Source organism: Pecten maximus, chromosome 15 (genome assembly GCF_902652985.1).
Source record: "Pecten maximus chromosome 15, xPecMax1.1, whole genome shotgun sequence".
NCBI classification, from domain to species: domain Eukaryota; kingdom Metazoa; phylum Mollusca; class Bivalvia; order Pectinida; family Pectinidae; genus Pecten; species Pecten maximus.
This window is the reverse complement of record NC_047029.1, coordinates 27,980,362-28,008,001: the sequence shown is the minus strand read 5'-3', so window position 1 is coordinate 28,008,001 and position 27,640 is coordinate 27,980,362. Positions and strand designations below refer to the sequence as shown.

The window sequence follows — 27,640 nt, the reverse complement described above, 5'->3', positions numbered from 1 at the left end:
TACAATGTTCTTTTAAGACATGACACATCGTCTCATCTTTGTGAACGCATGCCCTATATAATGGATGACAAATGACATGTAGTGTTAGAGCTCGAGTCAGAATAAGTCTTCCTTTGATGAGGGCAAAATGTAGGTCAGAGTGACCTAATTTTTGTATATGACATCGCATCAAGGTTAACTCATGGCCCAAGTAGAATATAAAGTTCAAGTGATACTTTCTTTGACGAGGGCAAAACAAAGGTTATAGTGACCTAATTCTGGTATATGACACCAAGTCTCAATGAGGCGAATTCATGGCCCATATAGGATAGAGAGCCAAGGCAAGCATTTCTGTGACGAGGGCAAAAAGAGCAAATTATAGGTCAGAGTGAATTAACTTTGGTATGTGACACACCGCCTCGATTAGGAGAACCCATGGAATCGCTGTGTGTCGTCATGGTGACGTTTCAGCTGGAGTCTCGTGTAGAAGACAGAGCCCGGACAAGTTTTTCCTATCTGCATACAATGTAGGTGAACACTCGTGTCAAAGTATGAAGTTCCAATGACTCTTAGTAAAAGTACATTATTTCTGCACTTCTACAATGGTGCTCCTTTTTGCTGCAAGCTTTCGTTATACAGTGAAACCTCAAAACTACGCCCACCCCTTTATTACGACCACCCCTATATTACGATCACCCCTCCATTACGACCACCCCTATATGCCGATCACCCCTCTATTACGACCACCCCTATATTACGGGCACTTTTTTCGGTCCCGTTATTTTTTCTCTGTATGTCTTTGTATTGGTTGTTTCAGTAATACGACAGCCCCTAACGCGTTAAATGAATAAAAACATGAGTTAACGCGTCAGTCGTGTCAAAGTTGATATTTAAACATTATTTAACGCATTAGTTGTGCTAAAGTTGACATTTCTCGTGTTAAATATTAACGGGCTAGTTTATCTCGTTAAGTGACATGAACGACCTTTCATAGGACATAGGTTACACAGCATGTATGTTTTTATTGAATGTTTAATTATTCACAGTTAACAATTTTTTGTTCTATTCTAGGTGACTTATTAATGAAAGATTAAACTGCGGGCATTAAAGCCTCTCTGTTTTCGTAACAAAGACTTTGACAAAATTACCTAAATATTTTGAATGATAGAAGAATATATTCCCTAATACGGACGATATAATGTGAGAACCAATACCGTAGTTCTTCATAATTGTAATTGAAACGGGAAATACCAACTGATTACGGGAAATCTCTAATGCGGTGCTCCACCCTCTGTATGTGAATGAGACGCGGAAAATAAGCCATGCACTCATGCGCAAACTGGTTTATTTTGAGGAATGGCGGATTGACAGTAAATGTCTTTGCTTGTTTGTTTGTTTTTTGTTTAACGTCCTATTAACGGCCAGGGTTATTTAAGGACGTGTCAGCTTTGGAGGGGGAGGAAAGCCGGAGTACCCGGAGAAAAACCACCGGCCTACGGTCAGTATCTGGCAACTGCCCCGCGTAGGTTTCGAACTCGCAATTCAGAGATGGAGGGCTAGTGATAAAGTGTCGGGACACCTTAACCACTCGGCCACCGCGGCCCCTCTTGACAGTCAACGCCACGCATCAAAGGCCCAATGTCGATCAATTGTAAATGTACTTGCTGCTGCCGCGAGGGCCAAGAGAAGGATTGGGTAAAATCACAACATCATCTACGACTTACTGAATCAACGTGAGTCTGTTAGATAAAAATTACAGATAGGTTAAACTTTAAAGGCCACCAATAAAAAAAACACATTTACAGGGTTTTTAGTTCACACAGAACGCGGAGGTTATCGGCAGAGGTTACATACGGGTAATGTATCGTCTAGTCTCACCAGAGACGTCTGTACAGTATTGGGTACACAAGTATTTGGCCTCACCCTCACCATACTATACGAACTGATGGATTGGCCTCTGATGAAATCCGACATCGTGGCGTCCATTTTGCGTCACCGTACCCAGAAAATGTCATTATTTTGGGCTCGGACTAAGGCTTTATCAAATCTATCATAAGACAGAGTTTTGTGCTATATCAACGAACTTGAGAAGTACACGAAGCAAGGGGTTCCTTTAAATGTGCTAAATATCCGACAAAGAGTAACAATGGTCGACTGAAAACAAACAATAGCATATTGTGTATGTTAATTTACATACTTTACGCCCCTAACTGTATAGTACCACCCTAAAAAGCTTCTTATTACCTAACTATTTATCAATTTATACATTTTTTTGTTTGTTTAATTTTTTTTTTTCCTTTTTTGTGCTATCTCTATACCGTGGGTAGCATTGTTGTGACAAACTAACTTAGAAATATTAACAGCGAGTAAAAAAAGTATTTTTATATGAATTTCTATTTTCAATTATAGTCTTGAGTTTTGGAGGTGATGTTGCTCGAGTTCAGATAGCTGTTTTATTTTCTAGCTAAATCAGTGTATATTCGTTAATTATGCCCCGCCATGAAATGTCATCAAGTGTAACCCATGTCCGCCCCGTAGCGTCCCGTCCCGTCCTGATGCAATGTAACTAGCTTATCTCAGGAACTGCTGATGCGAACCTCACCAAACTGTGTTTCTGGGTGTCTAGTGGCAGCATCTATGTCTTACAGAGATTTTCTAGTTTCCTGTCAAAGTAGCCTAACCGAGGTTGTCAAAAGTAAGACAGACCAATCCAAGATTCATCGTTCATAGCGTTATCCAATGGCGAACCTAACATTACTTAATGTCCATTGTGTTCAGTTGTTATGGGAATCGTTAGAAATATTGGCATCGTGTCAAACATTTAATTAGTTTTTTCCATTATATATATTTTTATATTGCTGAACCAATACCTACTAAATACATACTTTATAAATATCAACATTGGAGTTATCGACCAGGCCATACATTTGACGCTTGTACAGTACATCACACACAAAACATTTCAAAATGTCAAATGCTCCCCTCAGTATAAACACAGCATTTGACTACATGTGAGGACCGTCTTTATGTCTTAAAACGCCTGTCATTATTTTGGTTATGTCCCACAGCAGCTGTTTATCTATAGACGATCTCTTCTTGTGTTAAGAACAATTAGCATCATAAATATTACTACTTTAGATCTGTGTTTTCTTACTAACATAGATAATGTTATGGCGTGAAAGGTTTTGACATGGTTTGACCATTGTTCGGCTTAGCCAATAATTCAGTCCAAAAAGTAATAATTATTTGATTTAAACTATGAGTCGATTTGAAGAAATTCGGCCAACAAATCTTCAACCATGCTTAAGGACAGTCACGCGCCAGTTTTTCGTTTACATGAGATTTTTCATTGGTGTCCGTCAAAAATTAGAAACAGGACAACGCTTCTACCGAAAACAATTTATGCTAATTAGAGTTAGAGTCTGGCGTTTATATCACTCTTTGTCAGATTCTCTGTATGTTCAATTACAATAAATGTATGATAATTTGAAAGGAAAAACAAATTTATTCGTAATCAAATGTAGAAATGGTGTAATTGAAATATAATTAATGAATGTCTACAATGTATTGGTGTCCATCACTTGACTCCCTGGTTTGGTGTCTATCACTTGACTCCCTGGTTTGGTGTCCATCACTTGACTCCCTGGTCTAGTGTCTATAACTTGACTCCCTGGTTTGGTGTCCATCACTTGACTCCCTGGTTTGGTGTCTATCACTTGACTCCCTGGTTTTGTGTCTTATCACTTGACTCTCTGGTTTGGTGTCCATCACGTGACTCCCTGGTTTGGTGTCTATCACATGACTCCCTGGTTTGGTGTCCATCACTTGACTCCCTGGTTTGGTGTCCATCACTTGACTCCCTGGTTTGGTGTCTATAACTTGACTCCCTGGTTTGGTGTCTATCACTTGACTCCCTGGTTTGGTGTCTATCACTTGACTCCCTGGTTTGGTGTCCATTACTTGACTCCCTGGTTTGGTGTCCATCACTTGACTCCCTGGTTTGGTGTCCATCACTTGACTCCCTGGTTTGGTGTCCATTACTTGACTCTCTGGTTTGGTGTCCATCACTTGACTCCCTGGTTTGTTGTGTATCACTTGACTTCCTGGTTTGGTGTCCATCACTTGACTCCTTGGTTTGGTGTCCATTACTTGACTCCCTGGTTTGGTGTCCATCACTTGACTCCCTGGTTTGGTGTCTATCACTTGACTTCCTGGTTTGGTGTCCAACACTTGACTCCCTGGTTTAGTGTCTATAACTTGACTCCCTGGTTTGGTGTCCATCACTTGACTCCCTGGTTTGGTGTCCATCACTTGACTCCCTGGTTTGGTGTCCATCACTTGACTCCTTGGTTTGGTGTCCATCACTTGACTCCCTGGTTTGGTGTCCATCACTTGACTCCCTGGTTTGGTGTCCATCACTTGACTCCCTGGTTTGGTGTCCATCACTTGACTCCTTGGTTTGGTGTCCATCACTTGACTCCCTGGTTTGGTGTCCATCACTTGACTCCCTGGTTTGGTGTCCATCACTTGACTCCCTGGTTTGATGTCCATTACTTGACTCCCTGGTTTGGTGTCCATCACTTGACACCCTGGTTTGGTGTCCATCACTTGACTCCCTGGTTTGGTGTCCATCACTTGACTCCCTGGTTTAGTGTCTATAACTTGACTCCCTGGTTTGGTGTCCATCACTTGACTCCCTGGTTTGGTGTCCATCACTTGACTCCCTGGTTTGGTGTCCATCACTTGACTCCTTGGTTTGGTGTCCATCACTTGACTCCCTGGTTTGGTGTCCATCACTTGACTCCCTGGTTTGGTGTCCATCACTTGACTCCTTGGTTTGGTGTCAATCACTTGACTCCCTGGTTTGGTGTCTATAACTTGACTCCCTGGTTTGTTGTCTATCACTTGAATCTCCAGTTTGGTGTCACTTTATCCAGACATTTAAAAACAAGAGTAGTTTAACTAGTAACTAAAACAACAACTTATTACATGGTGTTTGTCATACATTTTTATTGCACTTACAGTATTTATTTTACAATTAAGTGTAAACCTATGTTAACACAGAAAAAATATGTCAACTATGTAAATACTAATGATCATATGATTAAAATGCTTAGTTGTTTGCTTAGTATATATCGCCCATCTTGGATTTGATGCAATTGATCCAAAATGGTGGATTTTCTCTTCCACCATAAGCATCTATTTGTCATTTACACTGTAACATGCAGACAACAATAAAACCTTCTGATAATGTCCTCTCGTAATGGAAGTTTAAACGAAATGTAACGAAAAAACAAAAGGGGACACTGAAATATGCCAGCTTTAGACAAGATAGTGAATTTGAAGGCTACAGGTTTAACACTATCTGGATTCACAGGGACTTAGTTGGTACAAGTTCCCAACCCCTGGGCATTATCACTAAATTATACATCTTATACATATATAGACTATAGGTAGGGGAAACTTGCCAAGTCCCTGTGTCTATACTTTATCACTACTATTGTCACTATATATGACAGATTGTTTTTTCAAATCTGTAACTTCTGCTCCTAGGGTTTTACTGTACACAAGTAATGCTGCAGGAACAATAATACCTCAAAAGAACTGAGACATTGTATTTTTGTTGGTTTCTATTTCAGCAAAACTAGATGCTAGTTTGTGCAGTTTAAACATCGACTGTTGCTATCAGTTTATTAGTCATTGGTCAGTTTACATCGCTGTCCTCAGGACACAACAGCCGTATACGGGAAGAAACTAGGGAACCAGTACTGTCTCTCTGGTGTAGCCTGGTCATCCAGCCATGCCAAGCCCTCCTTGATCATGAAGTCCTGGCAAAGACAAAACACAAAATAAAAATTCAATCTTCTCTAAAGTATGTTTACAGGGCTTAATTTGAAGACAAAACGTTTATCAGACATCGTGGTTATACAGGGTTTAATAAGGCTTATACTGATTTAACTGATTTAAACATATCATTGTATGTATACGATAGGTACATATATGAGTAAGTATACACTCACCAAGGCTCTCCCTGCTCTCTCCTCTTCCCATTTAAGTTTAGATAACAACTCTGATTTTGTCACAAAGCCTAAATCCTATAGAAAAAAAGAAATATTTGAAATGAATACATAATTTAACAGGATATTGGATACAAAGAGAATAGCATTGTTTTTATTGGGAATTCAATTTAGTTCATTTCACTTCCAATGTCTGGTCAAACAATTCACAGATCTTATGTCTGGTCAAACAAGTCTCTGACCTTCATGTCTGGTCAAACAATTCTCTGACCTTAATGTCTGGTCAAACAATTCTCTGACCTTCATGTCTGGTCAAACAATTCTCTGACCTTCATGTCTGGCCAAACAATTCTCAGACCTTAATGTCTGGTCAAACAATTCTCTGACCTTCATGTCTGGTCAAACAATTCTCTGACCTTCATGTATGGCCAAACTAATGACTGACCATCATGACTGGTCAAACAATTCACTGACCTTCATGTCTGGTAAAACAATTCTCTGGCCTTCATGTCTGGTCAAACAATTCTCTGACCTTCATGTCTGGTCAAAAAATTCACAGATCTTATGTCTGGTCAAACAATTCTCTGGCCTTCATGTCTGGTCAAACAATTCTCTGACCTTCATGTCTGGTCAAAAAATTCACAGATCTTATGTCTGGTCAAACAATTCTCTGACCTTCATGTCTGGTCAAACAATTCTCTGACCTTAATGTCTGGCCAAACAATTGAGTGACCATCATTTCTGGTCAAACAATTCACTGCATCCTGTCTGGTCAAATGATTCATTGGACCTTCATTGTCTGGTCAAACAATTCACTGACCTTCATGTCTGGTCAAACAATTCATGACCTTATGTCTGGTCAAACAATTCACTGACCTTCAATGTCTGGTCAACAATTCACTGACCTTCATGTCTGGTCAAAAATTCATGACCTTATGTCTGGTCAAACAATTCACTGACCTCCGTCCTGTGGTCAAACAATTACTGACCTTAATGTCTGGCAAACAATTCACTGACCTTGTGTCTGGTCAAAATTCATGACCTTCATGTCTGGCCAAACTAATGGACTGACCTTCATGTCTGGTCAAAGCAATTCACTGACCTTCGTATCTGGTCAACAATCTAATGTCTGGTCAAACAATTCTCTGACCTTCATGTCTGGCCAAACTAATGACTGACCATCATGAAGGGTCAAACAATTATCTGACCTTCATGTCTGGCTAAACTAATGACTGACCATCATGTCTGGTCAAACAATTCTCTGACCTTCATGTCTGGCCAAACTAATGACTGACCTTCATGTCTGGTCAAGCAATTCACTGACCTTCGTATCTGGTCAAACAATTCACTGACTTTCATGTCTGGTCAAACAATTCATCGACCTTCATGTTTGGTCAAACAATTCACTGACCTGTATGTCTGGTCAACCAATTCACTGACCTTCATGACTGGTCAAACAATTCAATGACACTTTGTGTCTGGTCAAACAATTAAATGGCCTTTGTGTCTGGTCAAATAATTCACTGACCATCCTGTCTGGTCAACAAATTCACTGACCTTCCTGCCTGGTCAAACAATTCATTGACCTTCATGTCTGTTAAACAATTCACTGACCTTCATGTCTGGCCAAACAATTGAGTGACCATCATTTCTGGTCAAACAATTCACTGACCTTCCTGTCAGGTCAAACAATTCATTGACCTTTACAATGTCTGGTCAAACAATTCACTGACCTTCATGTCTGGCCAAACAATTGAGTGACCATCATTTCTGGTCAAACAATTTACTGACCATCCTGTCTGGTCAAATGATTCATTGACCTTCCTGTCTGGTCAAACAATTCACTGACCTTCATGCCTGGTCAAACAATTCACTGACCTTTGTGTCTGGTCAAACAATTCACTGACCTTCATATCTGGTCTAACAATTCACTGACCTTCATGTCTGGCCAAACAATTGAGTGACCATCATTTCTGGTCAAACAATTCACTGACCGTCCTGTCTGGTCAAATGATTCATTGACCATTCTGTCTGGTCAAACAATTCACTGACCTTTGTGTCTGGTCAAACAATTCACTGACCTGCATGTCTGGCCAAACAATTGATTGATCTTTGTGTCTGGTCAAACAAGTCATTGACCTTCATATCTGGTCAAACAATTAATTGAACTTTGTGTCTGGTCAAACAATTCACTGACCTTCCTGTCTGGTCAAACAATTGATTGACCTTTGTATCTGGTCAAACAATTCATTGACCTTCCTGTCTGGTCAAACAATTGATTGACCTTTGTATCTGGTCAAACAATTCAATGACCTTCATGTCTGGTCAAACAATAGGCTGACCTTTATGTTTGCTTCAATATAAAATGATGACATTACTTCTGCATTGCTGACATACAATTGTTCTTAAAGGGAAATTCCCTTGTCTCAACATTAGAATGAGAGAAGGCCAAATTTCACAATAGAAAAATCTATTTAAAAAATCTGCAATCATCTAGAACATTCAGTTCCCAGCTCATCATTTTCAGGATATGATATATATATAAGGACAGACATCATGTCTTCCTTAAACTACTCAGCCAACTGACAGTGTTTCTATTCCTGTTTAGATTGAGGATATTTAATTATGAAGGGAATTAGAATTTCTAAAATTATTGGGTCACTATATTAATTTCTTAAGAAACCAATGTATTTCCTTCATGTTATAAAATCTATTCGTTCAATGTCAAAGTGATGGTTATATAAAAATGCAAGCAACTGCTGACGTAATATATTCTCCACTTCATAAACCTCTTGTAAAACAAAAAACTCAAATAGAATTGATGATTGGCTTATTTCATTTTGCACTTGATGGCCTGGTACTGGGTTTGGGAATGACTGCAGCCATTTTTGTTTTCCTAGTACAATGTGTCCTGTATAGCTTAAGGAATGGAGTCCAAGTACATTTGATTGATAAACACTTTTTTATGAGGTCAATTAGTGAAGATTGATGATAAACAAGTTGAATGAGGACAATGTCATTAAGACTTAATATAACAAGGTGATTCAAATGGGAACACTGCTGAAGGCATTTAAACTATACAGTCACAAACATATTGATTTAGTAAGCTCATTCAGATCTTCATACGCAAGAGTATGTAGGTGAATATGGGTTTAAAAGATCTGTTTATTGTCTGATCATATCCAGTCAAATTTTGTTATCGAAAACTCTGATAATTCGAAGGCAACATGTATGCTCAGCTTCAACAAAAAAAATCTGTTCTGATAACAAAAATTCCATATCAGTATATCTTGAATTTTTATCATGAGCCTACACACCTACTGATAAAGAGGTTCAACTGAGCATTTTTTTCAAATGTGTTAACATGAACATATTGACATATATCCTTAAGCAATTAATAAATGTTAAGTCAGTTTAGCATTGGGTAAGGTGACGTCTGGTGATAATCTGAGGTGTGTGGTTCTTTTCTGTTTCGGCATTTGCCTTTCTCAGGAAGCTGAGATCACGGACCTTACCATGCAGTCACAGTTGTGTCCTCAGACAAGACACTTTACCCCAGTTTCAATAGATGTCATGCAATGGGCTTCCTATATGTCGCTTCGTGAGGTAGCCACCAGCTACTACATGGAGACCCTGTCTCAAAATGACCATGATTGTTCAACAGCTTAATGCCAACAACCAATCAACCAAACTATATTGCTCATAAAGAATAGATATCAGATTAAGGACAGACTTTTTAACTAGACACAATACTGGAAGCAGGATAGAAGCTATAGAACAAAAATCTCAGATAACAGTCATTCTCCATACTAGTCAACGAAGTTTCAGTACAATTAAACGAGATAGATAATTTGGGGCAAGTAGATTCAATATTGAAGCTTCAGCTACATAAAGTCTTCAATATTTTATCTTAATTTTTAATTTCAGGCTATCTTTGCAGCCTAAATTTTTAACGAAATTTTCATCAGTACTTTATATGATACACTGAATTGATCTCCACCTTACGTGGATAATTTAAAAAATTACTTATGGAGAATATATGTTTTGATTACCAGTCATTGTTTGGTAAACATGAGGTTGGGGCGTGATATTACTAGAGGGCACTCTTTCTTGATTCCAAATAAAGCTGACATTCTACAAAAAACATAATCATGTTTCCAGTTTTATTTCCTTGCTGAGCCAACATGGCAATAATTTTTCACATGCTGCTGTTTTTTTGTTTCTGTTTTACCTGTGCTTGCTGAAGGAGCATGGTATGGTCCATGCTGAGCTCTCCGGGCACACTCTGGACTAGGAAGGTACGGCCGACAGGTATAACAGTAAACCCATTACCTAACACCTTTAACTTCTTGATGGCTCGTAAAAGATCATCTCTGAAAATTAAAAAAAAAAAAAACTTTAAATATATCATCAAGACAGGAAATACAAAACTTTTCATCTCAAGTCATACAAAACTGGGTTGGTGTTCATGAAATATAATATCAGCTTAAAGATTACTAAAGTGGCCGAATGACTAACCAGGTGTGAAAAGATATAGGAGTTACCCTCCTGACCGCTAGGATTTTCCCCAGGTACTACAGTATCTTACTGAGACCCCTTGCAGTGCTTCCAACCAGGTCAATAGGTGTGATCAATATCAAGCTGATATAACTTGTTTCATAACTGTTGTAAAATATTTAAGTTTATCAAAATGACAAATTTTCAGAATATAATCTTTGTAAAGAAAGAAGAAATTGTCTAACAAGTATTTAGGAAACTCTAAAATAATCACTTCAAGTACTATAAAACAAGGTTAATGTTTAGATTAAGAATACAATGTTGGCTTAAAATGACAAATTTCCAGAAAATGTTCATTTCCATTAAGAATGAAAAGCACAAATTGTTTCTCAGCATACACAAGTATTTAGAAACACTTCATCTCAAATAACATAAAACATGGACACTTTTAAAGCATGCAAGATCGTTCAGTTTAAAATGACAAATCTCCAGGAAATTTGCAATACCTGTAAAATTTCTAATCTAATGAAAATTAAATAAAAATATGCAAATACACCTTTTTGAACAATTATATGAAGACAAAAAGCAAATGAATATCAGAGTTTTGAAACAATTTGAAATTAAACAAATATACCTTTGACAAAAGATTTCAATTGTTTGCAAAACAAACTAAACTCCTATGAAAAGTGATATACAAGGAAGTTAAAGAGTCCCCAACATGTTCTAACAATGCAGAATCAATTTAATAACATCTCTTTATCCCCTGACACACTGAATTCAACATCAAAAAGCTAAGCCGTTAATGTGACCTTCGTAAAGGACAGATCAGCTTAGGTCTATTTTCTACTTAGGTTCTGTCGTACTTGATGCCTCGAACTGAAAACCTACTCACCGTTAGCAAGTACAGGATAGACAACTCTCAAGAACAATTACGGGATTAAACATATATACAGTTTATGTCTTCGGTTTATGTTTGTAAATGGCTACAAATCCCTCAAAGCAGAAGAGTGGCTGTTGTGGCAAATACAACCATTGAGACACGTCTTAACAACATGTCATTTATATCAATAGGGCTTTATCTTAGAAAGTCTGGTAAGGTTATAAACCTTTCCTCCTACAAACATACAGCAAATGTACTAGTGCTGTACAACAAGAAATGCTCGGATGTATAAACCAATTGTAATTTTAGTGGTTGGTAAAGTAAATAAATTACAACCAAAATGTTAAGACTAGTATAATTTGTTAAATGGAGAATTCATGAAAATTTCCTCTAAAGAACTATAAATAGATTGAATCCATAAATCAAAACAAGTTCCTACAGCATAAACTTGATAAATTTTACATCAATTACAAAACAAGTTATATTAACAACCTATGTTAATAATTCTTGTTGGCACAGATAAAAGCATGAGAGGGGTCCTACTGCGGGAGGAAACCAGAGTACATATGTACCCAGAGAAACCCACTATGTTGGGCAGACATACTTTTTCCCATTTTATTGCAAAATTCAATCTCAGTGACTAGGTGAAAGGCATGTGTTTTACCACTGTGCGAACCCTAAGAAAGTTCTGGAGAAAATTCTGTCATAGCATTTATGCATCTGTCCTTTCATCTGTCTGTCTGTCCTTCTGTCTATCAATCTGTCCTTTCATCCATCTCTCTGTCCATCTGTCCTCTTGTCCATCTGTCTATCCTTCTGTTTGTCCATCTGTCCTTTCATCCATCAGTCTGTCCTGTATATCCATCTGTCCTTCCATCCATCTCTCGGTCCATCTGTCCTCTTGTTCATCTGTCTGTCCTTCTGTCTGTCCATCTGTTTGTCTGTCCTTCTGTCTGTCCATCTGTCATTTATCCTTCTGTCTGTCCTTCTGTCTGTCCATCTGCCCTTTTGTCCATCTGTCTGTCCATCTGTCCTTTCATCCATCTGTATGTCCTTCTGTCTATCCAACTGTCCTTATGTCTGTGTGTCTTTCCATCTGTCCTTTTGTCCATCTGTCTGTCCATCTGTCTGTTCTTTGGTCTATCCATCTGTTCTTCTGTACTCACATGCTAATATCCTGACTTTTCTTGCTTCTGGATTTCACTAGTCTGTCTCGAAGCTCCTCTATACCAATTAGACCTGAAAATAACAAAGTTTGGGACTTTTAAGATTGGAGACTAGAATTTCACTTCTAATCAAATAGGCAAGCAGCTACTTGTAACTGTTAACACCAGAAAATGTCTGTAAGATATGAATTTCCCAGCTGCCATGTGACCTTGGCATAAAGTTTGACAAAAACTCATAAGAGAATGATTAAGTTACTAAGTGTTTAAATTGAATCAGTTGATGATTTTCTATATATAGCAAGTGTGACCTAATTGGCAGCCTGAAACATAACGGTGTTCTAAGTACACTCATACTTGATCTTTGTTAAAGTTTAAAGCCCAATACTCCTAAAGAAATATATATAAATGTATACATTTTGACCTATTTTCAGTTTTCAGACTTAGATATACCTAACAAATCGTCGTTAATCAAGAACTGTATGAAAATGTGTATTTATGAAATTATACGGTGTATTCCCGAAAATAATAACTGGGTCCGACAAATCAATTTTCTAAGCAAAGGGCGGGTTAATTAGTCAACACAAAATGACGGACCACCAAAAGCGTGGGCCTGCCCCAAACCCAGACAGTTTCTGCCAAAAAGAAACATAAAAGTGACTGGAATCCGCAAAACCCCAGGATTTCCTTAGGAAAAGAATTGATTAGTTGAAACTTAGCAAGAGAAGAACAATGAATAGATTCAAATTTTTATTTTGCTGGACATCTTTTGGATTGATTTTGCTGGTTAGCTTTTTCCATGTAACTCAAACATTCTCAACTTCATCGATCTCAATTCTATCAATGTTTTTGTTGTATGCATATTACTATATTTTGAAAGTAGGTATTTAGTTGTATGTTTGTTTATATTGATCAGTTATTACAAGAATATTTTGCTTATATGTTCAAATGAAAGCATGACAAATATCGCCATAAAAAAAAAATGTGGAGAGTTATTTTTATACACTGATGTCGCAATGTTTCCACTGGTCAATTGTCCAGTCCAATGGTCATTTTAATGTAAGGAGAACGTGAATGAGCATCTTGGATTGCCATTTATACTTGTGTGCAAGTAGAATTTTCAGGTTATTTGGGAGTATGCCGCTTTAACATAAACCAGCCAAAGAATGAAGTTTAACTAAGGGTCTACATTGAATCAGGATGTGACAGACGGGCAACACTATATGCCCACAAATTTTATGGTTTAGAGCATGAAAATAAAGAAAACAGTTAATGTGATTATGAGAATTCCTATGTGCAAAGGGCCATAACTCCAGCAAAAAACTGGAGTAAAACCTTGGAGTATCAACAGTGATATAAGGTTAAAACTTGATTTGCAATACATGATGTTAATTAACTCTAGAACTGCTGCATTGTTTCAGGTTTTTAACATTTTTTTTTGATGGATTTGACCATTTGAATATGCACTTGTTCAAAATGTAAACATGTAAACAAAAAATAACAAAGAGAAATTGATGAAATTCAGCCATCCCTCAAGGATTTGGTTTAGTGACAAAATTTTAACAAATCAAATATAGAATGAATTTTAAACAACAAACAACTTTAATTTGCCTTTTCTTTCTTGTTAAAACCACTAAAAATAATATTGTAAATATCCAAGGGAGATAATTTATGGCAAATTCAAGGGAGCTAATTGATTACAAACCTGAAGTACATGGCCCTCCATAAATGAAAGTCTTACCATTAACAGTAGGCCTTAAGGCCCCTTTAACATATAAGGTCAAATCCCTAGACATTTCCTCATGCAGTATACATAACCTCCTAAATAACAGGATAAATTAACATACAATGTTTCAAATTGATGTGGAAAGAGATAGTGAGGAAGGGTCTTAAAAACTGTTAATCATCATCATTTTCTATGTGTAAAGGATCAGATAACTCTAGCGAAATGTGGAATATTTACACACGGTTTAAAATTGAAATATAATCCATAATGACAAAGGACACAATACCAGGTTTTAAATTGATGTACGTAGCAAGCGGTAGTGAAAAAGTACGAAAAACAGTTATAAGGCCATATAACTAAAACAAAAAAATGAAATATTTACATAGGGTTCGAACTTGATCTGTAATCTATTATGATAAAGTCACATTCCAAGTAATGAGCTGACATGGTAAACAGTAGTTAAACAAATTTCGGAGAACTTAGGTGTGACAGATGACAATGACACATGACGACAAGTGATGACAGACAAAGTGATCCACAAGTGTCCCTCAATGCATTGTAGGTGATACAAAAACATCAATTTTCTAAAGCTGTAGTGATCCTATTAAATCTAGAAAACTCCATTTATGTTATTTGTTCTTATATCAAATAATATCAATATTTGCACATCAACGGGCTCAAGTCCTTTCTCAATTTCAATTCTCAATCCTATACATCATAATATTCAGACATTCTGTGTCAATAGAATGCATATCACTGTCACATAAGTGTTGTCATTGTATTGGAAGGAAGCAATGCAGAAAATTATTGTTGAAACAAAACACCAATCCATTAAGACAATGGACTTCAAAAATAAACAACAGTGTCAATAAAGTTAAATGTGAAAGAAATTATAGGCAAGTTTATGAGTCTCATAGCTATAATTTAATCTTATATAGATGGAAAAATTGTCTGAATTACAAAAGATTTCATTCCCTACTGTGACATGCATCTCCTACTACATACTATTTTTTGTCTAGTTATTTTAATCATTCAACTAACTGCTTTCTGTTAGTATTCATGGAAAATTTAATGAAACGTGGTGGCACTTCATATTAAATTTGCCTTTGTCCAGTTGGAATACTAAGTCTAAAACCTTTCAGGTATGTACTTCTTTCCTTCTGACCTAGACTGTGACCTTTGACCAACTTTAAAAATAACAATAAGCCTTTCAACTTGGTCACAGATATTAACCATACAAGATACCTGGCTTTCATATTTCACATCTGAGTATCCTTGTCACAAGACCTTTCCATCAGCACTGTCAATAATATGAAACGAAATTAGAGATCTGATTTTAACTTGATTGCAAACCCCCTAAAATGTGAAGTCATATTTGGTATGTAGATTGCTGGGTGTAAAATATATTCAAAATTAATTACCTTGGCCTATTCTTGATGTCACATGAGTAATTTATTAAATAATGTTTTTTAGAAATTATTAAAAACAAAATTTATGTTCATACTGTAAAGAGTATTAAAACTTCTCACTAAAATTCATTCTGTGTATAGTGAAATGATATCCATTAATCAAAACCAACTGACCTTGAAAACAGATGGATAACAAGTGAGTAATGCATGCCCTTTGGGCCTCTTGTCTTTTTGAATTCTACACTTAATTAATGACTTCCAGACCTACTCAATATGACTAACACATGCAACATCAGAGAACAGTCCTGGAGGTATTTTTCTTCTTTTTCCTTTAATATCCTCACATGCTTCCAGAAAATTGCCCATATATTATAATCAACATCATAAAAATCTTCCCTCAAGGTCACATCAGAAATTTTCGATTACAATTCAATTTAGAAAATTAAACTAGTATAATCATTCTTAAATGTTTTATCAAATCATAAAAAGAAAATAATTTTTATCAAAAATATACATTGGCAATATATGCATACTGAGTGACAATATTGGAGACACACAGGCTATTATAATGTTACCTTAATGGAAATACTAGGAAATTACTCATATTCCTACATTAAGGCCGAAATGAACATCAAATTAATAAAGTAATACTGCAATGAAGTAATTCCCCAAATTAGCTCTCCAATTACAATCATATTACACTAATACTTGCTATTTAAGTTAACTTCAATCCTAAAATACACGTTTGTATTAAAGCTGAAAATCTGAAAAGAGCAGTAATAAAATTTGTAAATTTTTACGATAAAATACCCCTGATTCTGTTAATTATATTCAATAGAAACAGTGAAGTCCCTTAAGCCCAATATTATGTTTATAATCGTTTTGCCTGTCGTTACTATGGTAATGGATGGAGGGAATTACCGAGTGGAGGCCATCAGCATAGCTAAATGTTCATCATAAACTCACAACCAGTCAAAATCTTCTCCGCCAATAGTGTTATAATGGGTTTGGGGACCTAAAATCTGTAAAATGTCTAAATCTCAAAGTTGATGCAATAAAACAAGATCTGTTCAGTTTACAAAATCTGAGGATGCAATAGAATATCTAGGGACCAAGGGACATATAAAGTTTGAGAAATATCCTTCCAGTGATTTTCAAGAAATGTCAGTAACTGAGAGATAATGTTTAAGGATGGACCACAGACCATGGACCGTCAATCAACAATGGGTAATTTGAATATGATGGCGAGCTTGAAAGCATGTGTGAGGTTGCAATAATTTTAACAAGAGTTATCAAAACACAACATAGCATATCTAGGGGGTTGAATCATGGTCAGCAGGTCCACAATGTAGTACTAATGGAAAGGTCTGGTGACAAGGAGCACAGATGTGAAATAGGAAAACCCTATCTCGTATGGTTAAAATCTTTGACCAAATTGAAAGGCTAAGTTCTTTTAAAGTTGGTCAAGGTCACTGTCTCTGTCAGTAGAACAGCAGTACCTATAGAAAGGTTTTATGACATTCATTTAAAATAAGGGGAGAAAGGCGGCGGGGTGGGGGTGGGGGTGGGGGAGGGGGTAGAAGCTGTTCTCTTGTTATGTTCACCGATGAAATAGGTCTACATCTTTTCAAAGGAATTTACATATTTTGATCGCCATATTTAGTGTCTACATTTAATTATTGTCAATATCCTGATTTTCTTCAAATAATTCACTGCTATGTACTACAATGTACATTTACTGTATATTAAATATCTTGAAGTAAGTTGCGTTAATATACAACTAATACTTTTATCTCCCTTCACCATACCTATATAGCCTTATTGCCTAAAGCAGAACAGTTTATTGCATATCAGTATTCAATTTCTTTTGAAATATTTTGTATATTCCAAAATAAACAAAATGGTTTTGCAAAAAAAAAAAAAAAAAATTGTTTTAACAATAAATTGATTAAATCTGTACTACAGCCTGTGGGTGAAATACTCATCTTACCTCTGTTAATAAGTTTAAGGAAAACTGGTTCAAAGCTACAACACTCATTGCTTGAATGGTTAATGTTTTATAATGTTTAATAAGCAGGAAATTACATTTGCATTTTCATCATTATAACATAGATTTGGTTTTGGTAATTTTAAATCCAAATTAAATCAGATTTGTACAAAGACAACAGTTAGCAACAGTCCAATGGGGCCTGTAGCCCTGTATTGTGTAACTTTTTATTTCATTTGAACAAGTCATTTAAGCAGAAATATTTAGAATAAAAGTATGGCTAAATAGAAGTCTGCTAGATGTAGCAGAAATCAATAAGTAGTCTCCTACTGTAGCTACCCGTAGTATTAGTGTCCTTGGCTACTATCAATAAGATGTAAGTACATAATTGGATTATCTCCCTTAATCCCAGAAATATCTTATTTTAAAGTCTATGAAATCATCATTATATACCAATAGCATTGAACATTCACAAACAACAGCTAACACTATTTGATGTGAGAATTTCTACTGAAGATCAAAGGTCAAAATATAGGTCATTGGAATCTGTACTTCTGTGTCATATTTGAAAGATGAAATAACACACCAAAACTTCTCAAAGACCTCTCAATACACAGCACAGCAGATATTACCTCTGGAAACAAGTTTTGTCATGTGACCAAAAAAGGTCAAAATATAGGACACACTATCTTCTCAAGATTTTGCTACATCTATGCTTCATGTCATGTGACCAAAAAAGGTCAAAATATAGGACACACTATCTTCTCAAGATTTTGCTACATCTATGCTTCTTCCCCCCCCCCCCCCCCCCCCCCCCCCCCTTATGTCTTATGAAGTTCATGGGTCAAAACAGTGGTGACAGTGACCTATTTCTAGTATACAACAACACAGTCCACAAAAGATATACACACACTTTGAGGACTCTGCATAAAATTGAACAGGACATATCTGCAGAAACAAATCCATGAAAATGCAGGCATACAAAATGATGAATAATTTACAGCCACCATTTTTTTCACAAATTAATAAGCGTACATTGTATAGCAATGCTTTTGACCTACAACTTTGTAGCATTCTAGTACAACAAGTATCATTGCTACATCTATGCCCCCCAAGCTATTTAAAAATCTGTTTCGAATCAAAGACAAATCCTTCATTTACACAACATAGAATCCAAATACCATATCATCATTTGTTGGGATTTAACGATTTCATCATAATTTGGCTCCTTATATCACTTCTACTGTACTTCTTATCACTTGAGTACAAATCGTAAAACGCATATCCTATTCAAAAGGAATTTAAAAAAAAAAACCACTGAAGCCTTCCAAAAATATACACACCTTTATTTATTCAGCATCATTCTTTTTAAAGATTTTCACATTAATTATTCATTTACTTATCAGCTAAAAATACTTGTGTATATTCAAGGTAATGAACTTCCAGAGAATTGGACATTGACATTTATCTGAATGATTCAGTGACTGACACTGTAAAGACCTGGTCACATTTCAAAGCCGTATTAAACAAGATGAGTTTTGGTGCTACAAGTCCACTGATAACAGCAGACTGCCCGGCGCTAACTTCCTATACCAGTCCTCTAAGTTGATATAAAATTGGTAAAAAAAAAACCAAGACTGCACCTGACATGAAGATAGAATTTCCCCCAGGCCTCAACACTTCCTTGTGGTTCAGTATATATATTACCTGTAAATGTAATCTCTTTTAATCTGAACTTCATAGTTTATAGTTACATAAATCAAATATTAATAGTTTCAAAAGTGAACCAGCTGTTTTCAGCTAGGAGGCCTGGTTAGCTTTTTATATATAGCATTTTTAAAACTGCTATAAGGTTTTCTTTGAAGCTGTGTCTAACAAGAGTACCACAGAGAAATAAGGAAGATCTCTGAATCAAACAAGAGGTCCCCAAGGGCATGCATATATCACTCATCTGGATGTTTCAGTAATTTTGGAAAATACTCTAATTTAAGTTATACATGTACTTCAAATATTTTCCTACTTTTGAACTGCCTCTCCCAACAATGGTTCAAACTACAGGTTTACTAAATCCTGTCAGGATTCTTAAAGTTATTTTTGCTCTATTCCCCCTATTGCGTCCCCTTTCTTCCGCCCCAAGAGTGCCATATCTTTCATTAATACAATATTAGATCTCATTTGGTCAATAGTGCTCCAGACCAAATTTCATCAAAGTCCATTCAGGCATTCAGGACAAGTTGTAATTTGAGGGATCTACCTCTAGATCTATTTCCCATATTCGACCCCTCCTCTCTGGCCCCAAGGGAACAACACCTTCCGCTTATGCAAGATTTGATCTCCTTTAGGCAATAATACTCTAGATAAAATGTCATCGAAACCCATTCAGTCATTAAGGACAAGTAGGGATTTAAAGGATTTACCTCAATTTCCCCTATTACCCCACCCCTCTGGCTCCAGAGGAGCCATCCCCTCCATTTAAATAATGTTAGGTCATCTATGTCCAATTATGCCCAAGAGCAAATTTCATCAAAATCCATTCCAACATTCAGGACTAGTAGCTGGCAGGCCCTTTTGGCCATGTGAGCTTAAAACAACACCAAAGGTATACAGGCATACAGATCTTAAAGACCTGAGTTCCATATGCATACTGATAAATGATGCAGTTTTTAAATTGATATACAAACTGTATTAGCATATTCAACCCCTACATCTGTAACATTTTAAGTAGGTCAAAGTCATTTATTATGAAATTGGCTGCTAATTGCATGGTTATTCAGAAGAAGTTGTTTAAAATTTTAACATCTAGATATTGTGGCCTTCAATGTTGTTCAAGGTCCTTCATTTGAACAAACTAGGTAGCCCTTCTTTCAGTCATGCTTCTAGCCTGTTAGCATGACCCTGGGCCACTTTGGTATTCAGAAGAAGTTGTTTATAATGATATTTTATTGAACCCAGTGACCTTTAAAGTAGGTCAAGGTCATTCATTTCAACAAAAATAGTAACCGTTCATCCCAGCATGCTTCGCGCATATACTAGACCAATATCATGGCCCTGCATCTCGTAGTTATTGAAAAGTCAGTTAAAGATTTTTAAAACATTCAACCTCTGTGACTTTGAAAGTAGGCCAAGGTTATTCATTTGAACAAACTTGATAGCTTATCAACCCATCATGCTATTGACCAAATATCATGTTGCCTGGTCTCTGGTATTGAGAAGTGTAAAAATTTAAATTGTTTTTGATGGATGGTGGACGACACATGAGGATGGACATAAGACGATTGCAATGCATCCACTTAATACTTTACTTAAGACACAGGCTCATGCGAAGATCAAAACACTGTTTTACTGGAGGGATTATTGGGCACAACTGGTAGGACAGGTAATCATAGAACAGGATTGGCCATAAAGGAAGTGTATAACACAATCTGTATCAATGCACTGACATGGCACCAGGAAGGAAGGAGAAAATTAGGGCAGCCAAAAATAACATGGAGGAAAACTACCGAGCAGGAACGGTCAATTAGTTGGGGCAATGGATTAGATGGGCATCAATAGGGACATTAACCAGAGGTGGGGTCAGTGTATCAGGGAGATAGGTGGGGCAGTGTTTCAGGGACACAGGTGGGGGCAGTGTATCAGAGAGACAGGTGGGGGCAGTGTATCAGAGAGACAGGTGGGGGCAGTGTATCAGAGAGACAGGTGGGGGCAGTGTATCAGGGAAAAAGGTAGGGGCAGTGTATCAGGGAGACATGTGGGGTAGTGTATCAGGGAGATAGGGGGGGGGGGGCAGTGTATCAGGGAGACAGTAGGGGCAGTGTATCAGAGAGACAGGTGGGGGCAGTGTATCAGGGAGACAGGAAGGGGCAGTGTATCAGGGAGATATGTTGGGGCAGTGTATCAGGGAGATAGGTGGGGGCAGTATATCAGGGAGACAGGTGGGGGCAGTGTATCAGGGAGATAGGGGACAGTGTATCAGGGAGACAGGTGGGGGCAGTATATCAGGGAGACAGGTGGGGGCAGTATATCAGGGAGACAGGTGGGGGTAGTGTATAAGGGAGACAGGTGGGGGCAGTATATCAGGGAGATATGTTGGGGCAGTGTATCAGGGAGACAGGTGGGGTAGTGTATAAGGGAGACAGGTGGGGGCAGTATCAGGGAGACAGGTGGGGGCAGTGTATCAGGGGGACAGGTAGAGACAGTGTATCAGGGAGATATATTGGGACAGTGTATCAGGGAGACAGGTGGGAGAATGTATCAGGGAGACAGGTGGTAGCAGTGTATCAGGGAGACAGGTTGGACAGTGTATCAGGGGGACAGGTTGGACAGTGTATCATGGTGACACGAAAGGGCAGTGTATCAGGGTGATGGGGCCTGTATATCAGGGAGACAGGTGGGGGTAATGTATCAGGAAGATATGTTGGGACGGTGTATCACGGAGACAGGTGGGGGTAGTGTATCAGGCAGACAGGGGGGACAGTGTATCAGGGAGACAGGTGGGGGTAGTGTATCAGGGATACAGGGGGTAGTGTATCAGGGAGACAGGTGGGGGTAGTGTATCAGGGAGACAGGTGGGGATAGTGTATCAGGGAGACAGGTGGGGGCAGTGTATCATGGTGACATGAAGGGGCAGTATGTCAGGGAGACAGGGGGCAGTGTATCAGGGAGACAGGTGGGACAGTGTTTCAGGGAGACAGGTGAGGGCAGTGTATCAGGGAGACAGGTGGGGGCAGTGTATCAGGGAGACAGGTGAGGGCAGTGTATCATGGTGACACGAAGGGGCAGTGTATCAGGGAGACAGGTGGGACAGTGTATCAGGGAGACAGGTGGGGTAGTGTATCAGGGAGATAGGTGGGACATTGTATCAGGGAAACAGGTGGGGGTAGTGTATAAGGGAGACAGGTGGGGGTAGTGTATCAGGGAGACAGGGGGCAGTGTATCAGGGAGACAGGTGGGGCAGTGTATCAGGGAGACAGGTGGGGACATTTTATCAGGGAGACAGGTGAGGGCAGTGTATCAGGGAGATATGTCGGGGCAGTGTATCAGGGACACAGGTGGGGCAGTGCATCGGGGAGACAGGTGGGGCAGTGTATCGGGGAGACAGGTGGGACAGTGTATCAGGGAGATATGTCGGGCAGTGTATCGGGGACACAGGTGGGGCAGTGTATCGGGGACACAGGTGGGGCAGTGTATCGGGGAGACAGGTGGGGGCAGTGTATCAGGGAGACAGGTGGGGCAGTGTATTGGGGAAACAGGTGGGGCAGTGTATCAGGGAGACAGGTGGGGCAGTGTATCAGGGATACAGGTGTGGCAGTGTATCAGGGAGACAGGTGGGGTCAGTGTTTCAGGGAGATAGGTGGGGGTAGTGTATCAGGGAGACAGGTGGGACAGTGTATCAGGGAGACAGGTGGGGGTAGTGTATCAGGGAGACAGGTGGGGGTAGTGTATCAGGGAGACAGGTGGGGACAGTGTATCAGGGAGACAGGTGGGGGCAGTGTATCAGGGAGATAGGGGGAAGTGTATCAGGGAGACAGGTGGGGGTAGTGTATCAGGGAGACAGGTGGGGACAGTGTATCAGGGAGACAGGTGGGGGCAGTGTATCAGGGAGATAGGGGGAAGTGTATCAGGGAGACAGGTGGGGACAGTGTATCAGGGAGATAGGTAGGGACAGTGTATCAGGGAGACAGGTGGGGCAGTGTTTCAGGGAGACAGGTGGGGGCAGTGTATCAGGGAGACAGGTGAGGGCAGTGTATCATGGTGACACGAAGGGGCAGTGTATCAGGGAGACAGGTGGGACAGTGTATCAGGGAGACAGGTGGGGTAGTGTATCAGGGAGACAGATGGGGGCAGTGTATCAGGGAGACAGGTGAGGGCAGTGTATCATGGTGACACGAAGGGGCAGTGTATCAGGGAGACAGGTGGGACAGTGTATCAGGGAGACAGGTGGGGTAGTGTATCAGGGAGACAGGTGGGACATTGTATCAGGGAAACAGGTGGGGGTAGTGTATCAGGGAGACAGGTGGGGACAGTATATCAGGGAGACAGGGGGCAGTGTATCAGGGAGACAGGTGGGGCAGTGTATCAGGGAGACAGGTGGGGACATTGTATTAGGGAGACAGGTGGGGACAGTATATCAGTGAGACAGGTGAGGACAGTGTATCAGGGAGACAGGTGGGGGCAGTGTATAAGGGAGACAGGTGGTGGCAGTATATCAGGGAGACAGGTGGGGACAGTATATCAGTGAGACAGGTGGGGGCAGTGTATCATGGAGACAGGTGGGGACAGTATATCAGGGAGACAGGTGGGGGCAGTGTATCAGGGAGACAGGTGGGGCAGTGTATCAGGGAGACAGGTGGGGGCAGTGTATCAGGGAGACAGGTGGGGACAGTATATCAGTGAGACAGGTGGGGGCAGTGTATCAGGGAGACAGGGGGTAGTATATCAGGGAGACAGGTGGGGGCAGTATATCAGGGAGACAGGTGGGGCAGTGTATCAGGGAGACAGGTGAGGAGCATGACTTATAATCAACTTAGGTTTAATAAACATTTACAATGCTTCGAACCACAAGTTAGGCCAAATTATGAAATTATACATTGTTTTCAATTACACAATTAAATGTATTTATAGTGTCAATACATACCACACTTGATGATTAAGATATGTTTATATATTTCAATCAACACTTTATGTTTGACATTTTAATTCAAATCAATCAGTACAAAGAAAGATAACTCTTGGCGATGAACATTTCTAAATACATTCACTGTCAATTAAATTTTTTATAAATACATATGAAAATTCATTGTCAAATAATTTTTTGAGAGATACATGTGAAGAACAGGTTACAGAACTGTTACCAGAATGGCTGAACAATACCCCACTACCAAATCCACTATGATTCCTAGTCCTATTTAAAACTTCTTAATCAAGATAAAAAGGTTCATTAGCAATACATAGGAGAAGGGGAATAACTGCTATAAAGATATGTGGATCACAAACAGTAAGCACAATCATATCAATCCTAACTTTGCTGGGGGTGGGGCTTCTTTGTTTGTTTGTTGGGTTTTTTGCCCAATGGACAACCAGGGTCATTTTGAGGCCTTGAAGTAGTTGGTGACTACCTCACTGAACATAAGGGAGGCCTGCCAGATGCCATCCAAAGCAATTAGGGCAAAGGTGTCTTGCCCAATGACACAGCCACCAGTCAGCATAGACCAGCCCTTTACTCAGCTTCCCGAGAAACACAAACCGTCACGGGTAGGGAGTGTCACATACACCTCGGATCTTCACCTGAGGTTAAGTTAGTGTTAACAATAAGAGGCATTTATACCAAACTCATAGTGACTTATCTTCATTTTTTTAAGGTATCTCAACATCCAATATTATACCAGCTTTGAGATGAAATTCAAAAGAAGTTGAGTGTGAACAAGTGGCCTAATGAGCTTGCATTGCTCATCCAATATTCCCTGCTTTGATGATTCTCTGACTTTCAGTATTAAAGATGCTGTGTGTTTGTTTGTTTAACAAGTGTGACCCCAGTGACTTTGAATATTTATCAATTTCATAAACCTTTTTTAGGCTTCATCTCAGAAGCCTAACAACCAAAATAATGTGATTGAAAGTTGATGCTGAACAGATGGAAGATGGACAATGTACAATGCACCATAACATAATTAAGCTCAATTAACCTTACTTCTTTCTGAGCAGGGAGTGAGCTAATAACATTGATGGATGGGCTGACCAATAGACTACTGATGGATACCATTTGCCAATTAAACGTATATTGTATTGGCATTAAGTTCACCTTGGTCTTTCTGTTTAGGTGAGACGGCTTTGTCTTGTGTGTGTGTCTTTGTCTTGTGTGTGTGTCTATGTCTTGTGTGTGTGTCTTTGTCTTGTGTGTGTGTCTGTGTCTTGTGTGTGTGTCTGTGTCTTGTGTGTGTGTCTTTGTCTTGTGTGTGTGTCTTTGTCTTGTGGGTGTGTCTTTGTCTTGTGTGTGTGTCTTTGTCTTGTGTGTGTGTCTTTGTCTTGTGTGTGTGTCTTTGTCTTGTGTGTGTGTCTTTGTCTTGTGTGTGTGTCTTTGTCTTGTGTGTGTGTCTTTGTCTTGTGTGTGTGTCTTTGTCTTGTGTGTGTGTCTTTGTCTTGTGTGTGTGTCTTTGTCTTGTGGGTGTGTCTTTGTCTTGTGTGTGTGTCTTTGTCTTGTGTGTGTGTCTATGTCTTGTGTGTGTGTCTTTGTCTTGTGTGTGTGTCTGTGTCTTGTGTGTGTGTCTGTGTCTTGTGTGTGTGTCTTTGTCTTGTGTGTGTGTCTTTGTCTTGTGGGTGTGTCTTTGTCTTGTGTGTGTGTCTTTGTCTTGTGTGTGTGTCTTTGTCTTGTGTGTGTGTCTTTGTCTTGTGTGTGTGTCTTTGTCTTGTGTGTGTGTCTTTGTCTTGTGTGTGTGTCTTTGTCTTGTGTGTGTGTCTGTGTCTTGTGTGTGTGTCTGTGTCTTGTGTGTGTGTCTTTGTCTTGTGTGTGTGTCTTTGTCTTGTGTGTGTGTCTTTGTCTTGTGTGTGTGTCTTTGTCTTGTGTGTGTGTCTTTGTCTTGTGTGTGTGTCTTTGTCTTGTGGGTGTGTCTTTGTCTTGTGTGTGTGTCTTTGTCTTGTGTGTGTGTCTTTGTCTTGTGTGTGTGTCTTTGTCTTGTGTGTGTGTCTTTGTCTTGTGTGTGTGTCTTTGTCTTGTGTGTGTGTCTTTGTCTTGTGTGTGTGTCTTTGTCTTGTGTGTGTGTCTATGTCTTGTGTGTGTGTCTTTGTCTTGTGTGTGTGTCTGTGTCTTGTGTGTGTGTCTGTGTCTTGTGTGTGTGTCTTTGTCTTGTGTGTGTGTCTTTGTCTTGTGGGTGTGTCTTTGTCTTGTGTGTGTGTCTTTGTCTTGTGTGTGTGTCTTTGTCTTGTGTGTGTGTCTTTGTCTTGTGGGTGTGTCTTTGTCTTGTGTGTGTGTCTTTGTCTTGTGTGTGTGTCTATGTCTTGTGTGTGTGTCTTTGTCTTGTGTGTGTGTCTATGTCTTGTGTGTGTGTCTTTGTCTTGTGTGTGTGTCTGTGTGTGTGTTTTTAGAGGCTGTTGTACATTGTATGTTCATGTTTGTCTCCTTGTGGCCAGAGCTGATGCCCAGTTTATAGAGATATACCTCAATGAAACAATTATACTGCTGAAGAAACTCAGCAGGACACCTCACCAGGTCACATTATACTGACAACAAGAGAATAAGTTATCTCAATCCCAAAATGCTGAGTGCCAAGCAGGAGCAGAAACAACCATTCTTATAGACTCTGCTATGTCTCCACCAGGGGACAAAACTCAAAGCCTTCCTCACAGGGATGAATGATCAAGTAAAGGCCAAAAGTGAGGCATTGTCAAGGGAGAAATGAGGTAAAATAGTAGAAGATATGAAGATCATAAATTTAGTCACCTCTTACAAATCATGCAATGGGGGCAGCAGATACAATTCTTATGCTCTACCTACAGGGCTACAACAAAATGGCTAGATTGTCTCTATGATTTACAATTATATAACAATGTTCCAAATACCGAATGATTTCTTTAAAGCATATCTGAAACTGATATCAACTTGTGTACATATGTATAAGACTACCTTACCTCCATTTCTGTGACTAGTAGCGATACACACTTCTATAATTTGAACACCAATTTCGTAGTAAAAATCACCAACTCCCAACATCTCTGCCCAGAATCCTTTACTTGCTGTAACAGAGAGACAAATTGGGTTGTTTTACATAACTCTTTTACTTAATGAAACAAGAGGTCCATGGGCTCCTTCAAGTCCATCCTAAATTCAAAGGTTCTGAAAATGTATATTTTACAAAAAAAAATTTCCCTCTCACCTCTGATTATAGAGAAACATGAGGACACACTCACACAATGACCATACACCAGGGTAATATATGTGAATAACTATATATAGATAGTTAAATGGTATTTCTGGTCAAATAATAACACA

General features: G+C 38.9%; 2 protein-coding genes across 2 annotated transcripts in view; both read right to left on the bottom strand.

Annotated features, from left to right (window-relative positions):
- Positions 1-3,627: 3,627 nt before the first annotated feature.
- LOC117343360 (MARCO-like protein) lies at positions 3,628-4,800 on the bottom strand. The gene has a single exon (XM_033905702.1). The coding sequence runs from the start codon at positions 4,798-4,800 to the stop codon at positions 3,628-3,630; it is 1,173 nt and encodes a 390-aa protein (XP_033761593.1).
- A 161-nt stretch (positions 4,801-4,961) lies between these two features.
- Positions 4,962-27,640, bottom strand: part of LOC117343912 (vacuolar-sorting protein SNF8-like) — a 29,911-nt gene continuing 7,232 nt past the window's right edge. Inside the window, exons 4-8 of the mRNA XM_033906469.1 lie at positions 27,280-27,384; positions 12,540-12,612; positions 10,228-10,369; positions 6,000-6,074; positions 4,962-5,807 (exon numbers count right to left, since the gene is read on the bottom strand). Of these exons, the coding sequence (XP_033762360.1) occupies positions 5,703-5,807; positions 6,000-6,074; positions 10,228-10,369; positions 12,540-12,612; positions 27,280-27,384 (500 nt within the window). The 3' untranslated portion in view covers positions 4,962-5,702. The remainder of the gene's footprint in view (positions 5,808-5,999; positions 6,075-10,227; positions 10,370-12,539; positions 12,613-27,279; positions 27,385-27,640) is intronic.

Coding starts and splice junctions, on each gene's coding strand:
- LOC117343360 (XM_033905702.1), bottom strand. CDS start 4,800: ATGGACACCAAACCAGGGAGTCAAGTGATGGACACCAAACCAGGGAGT.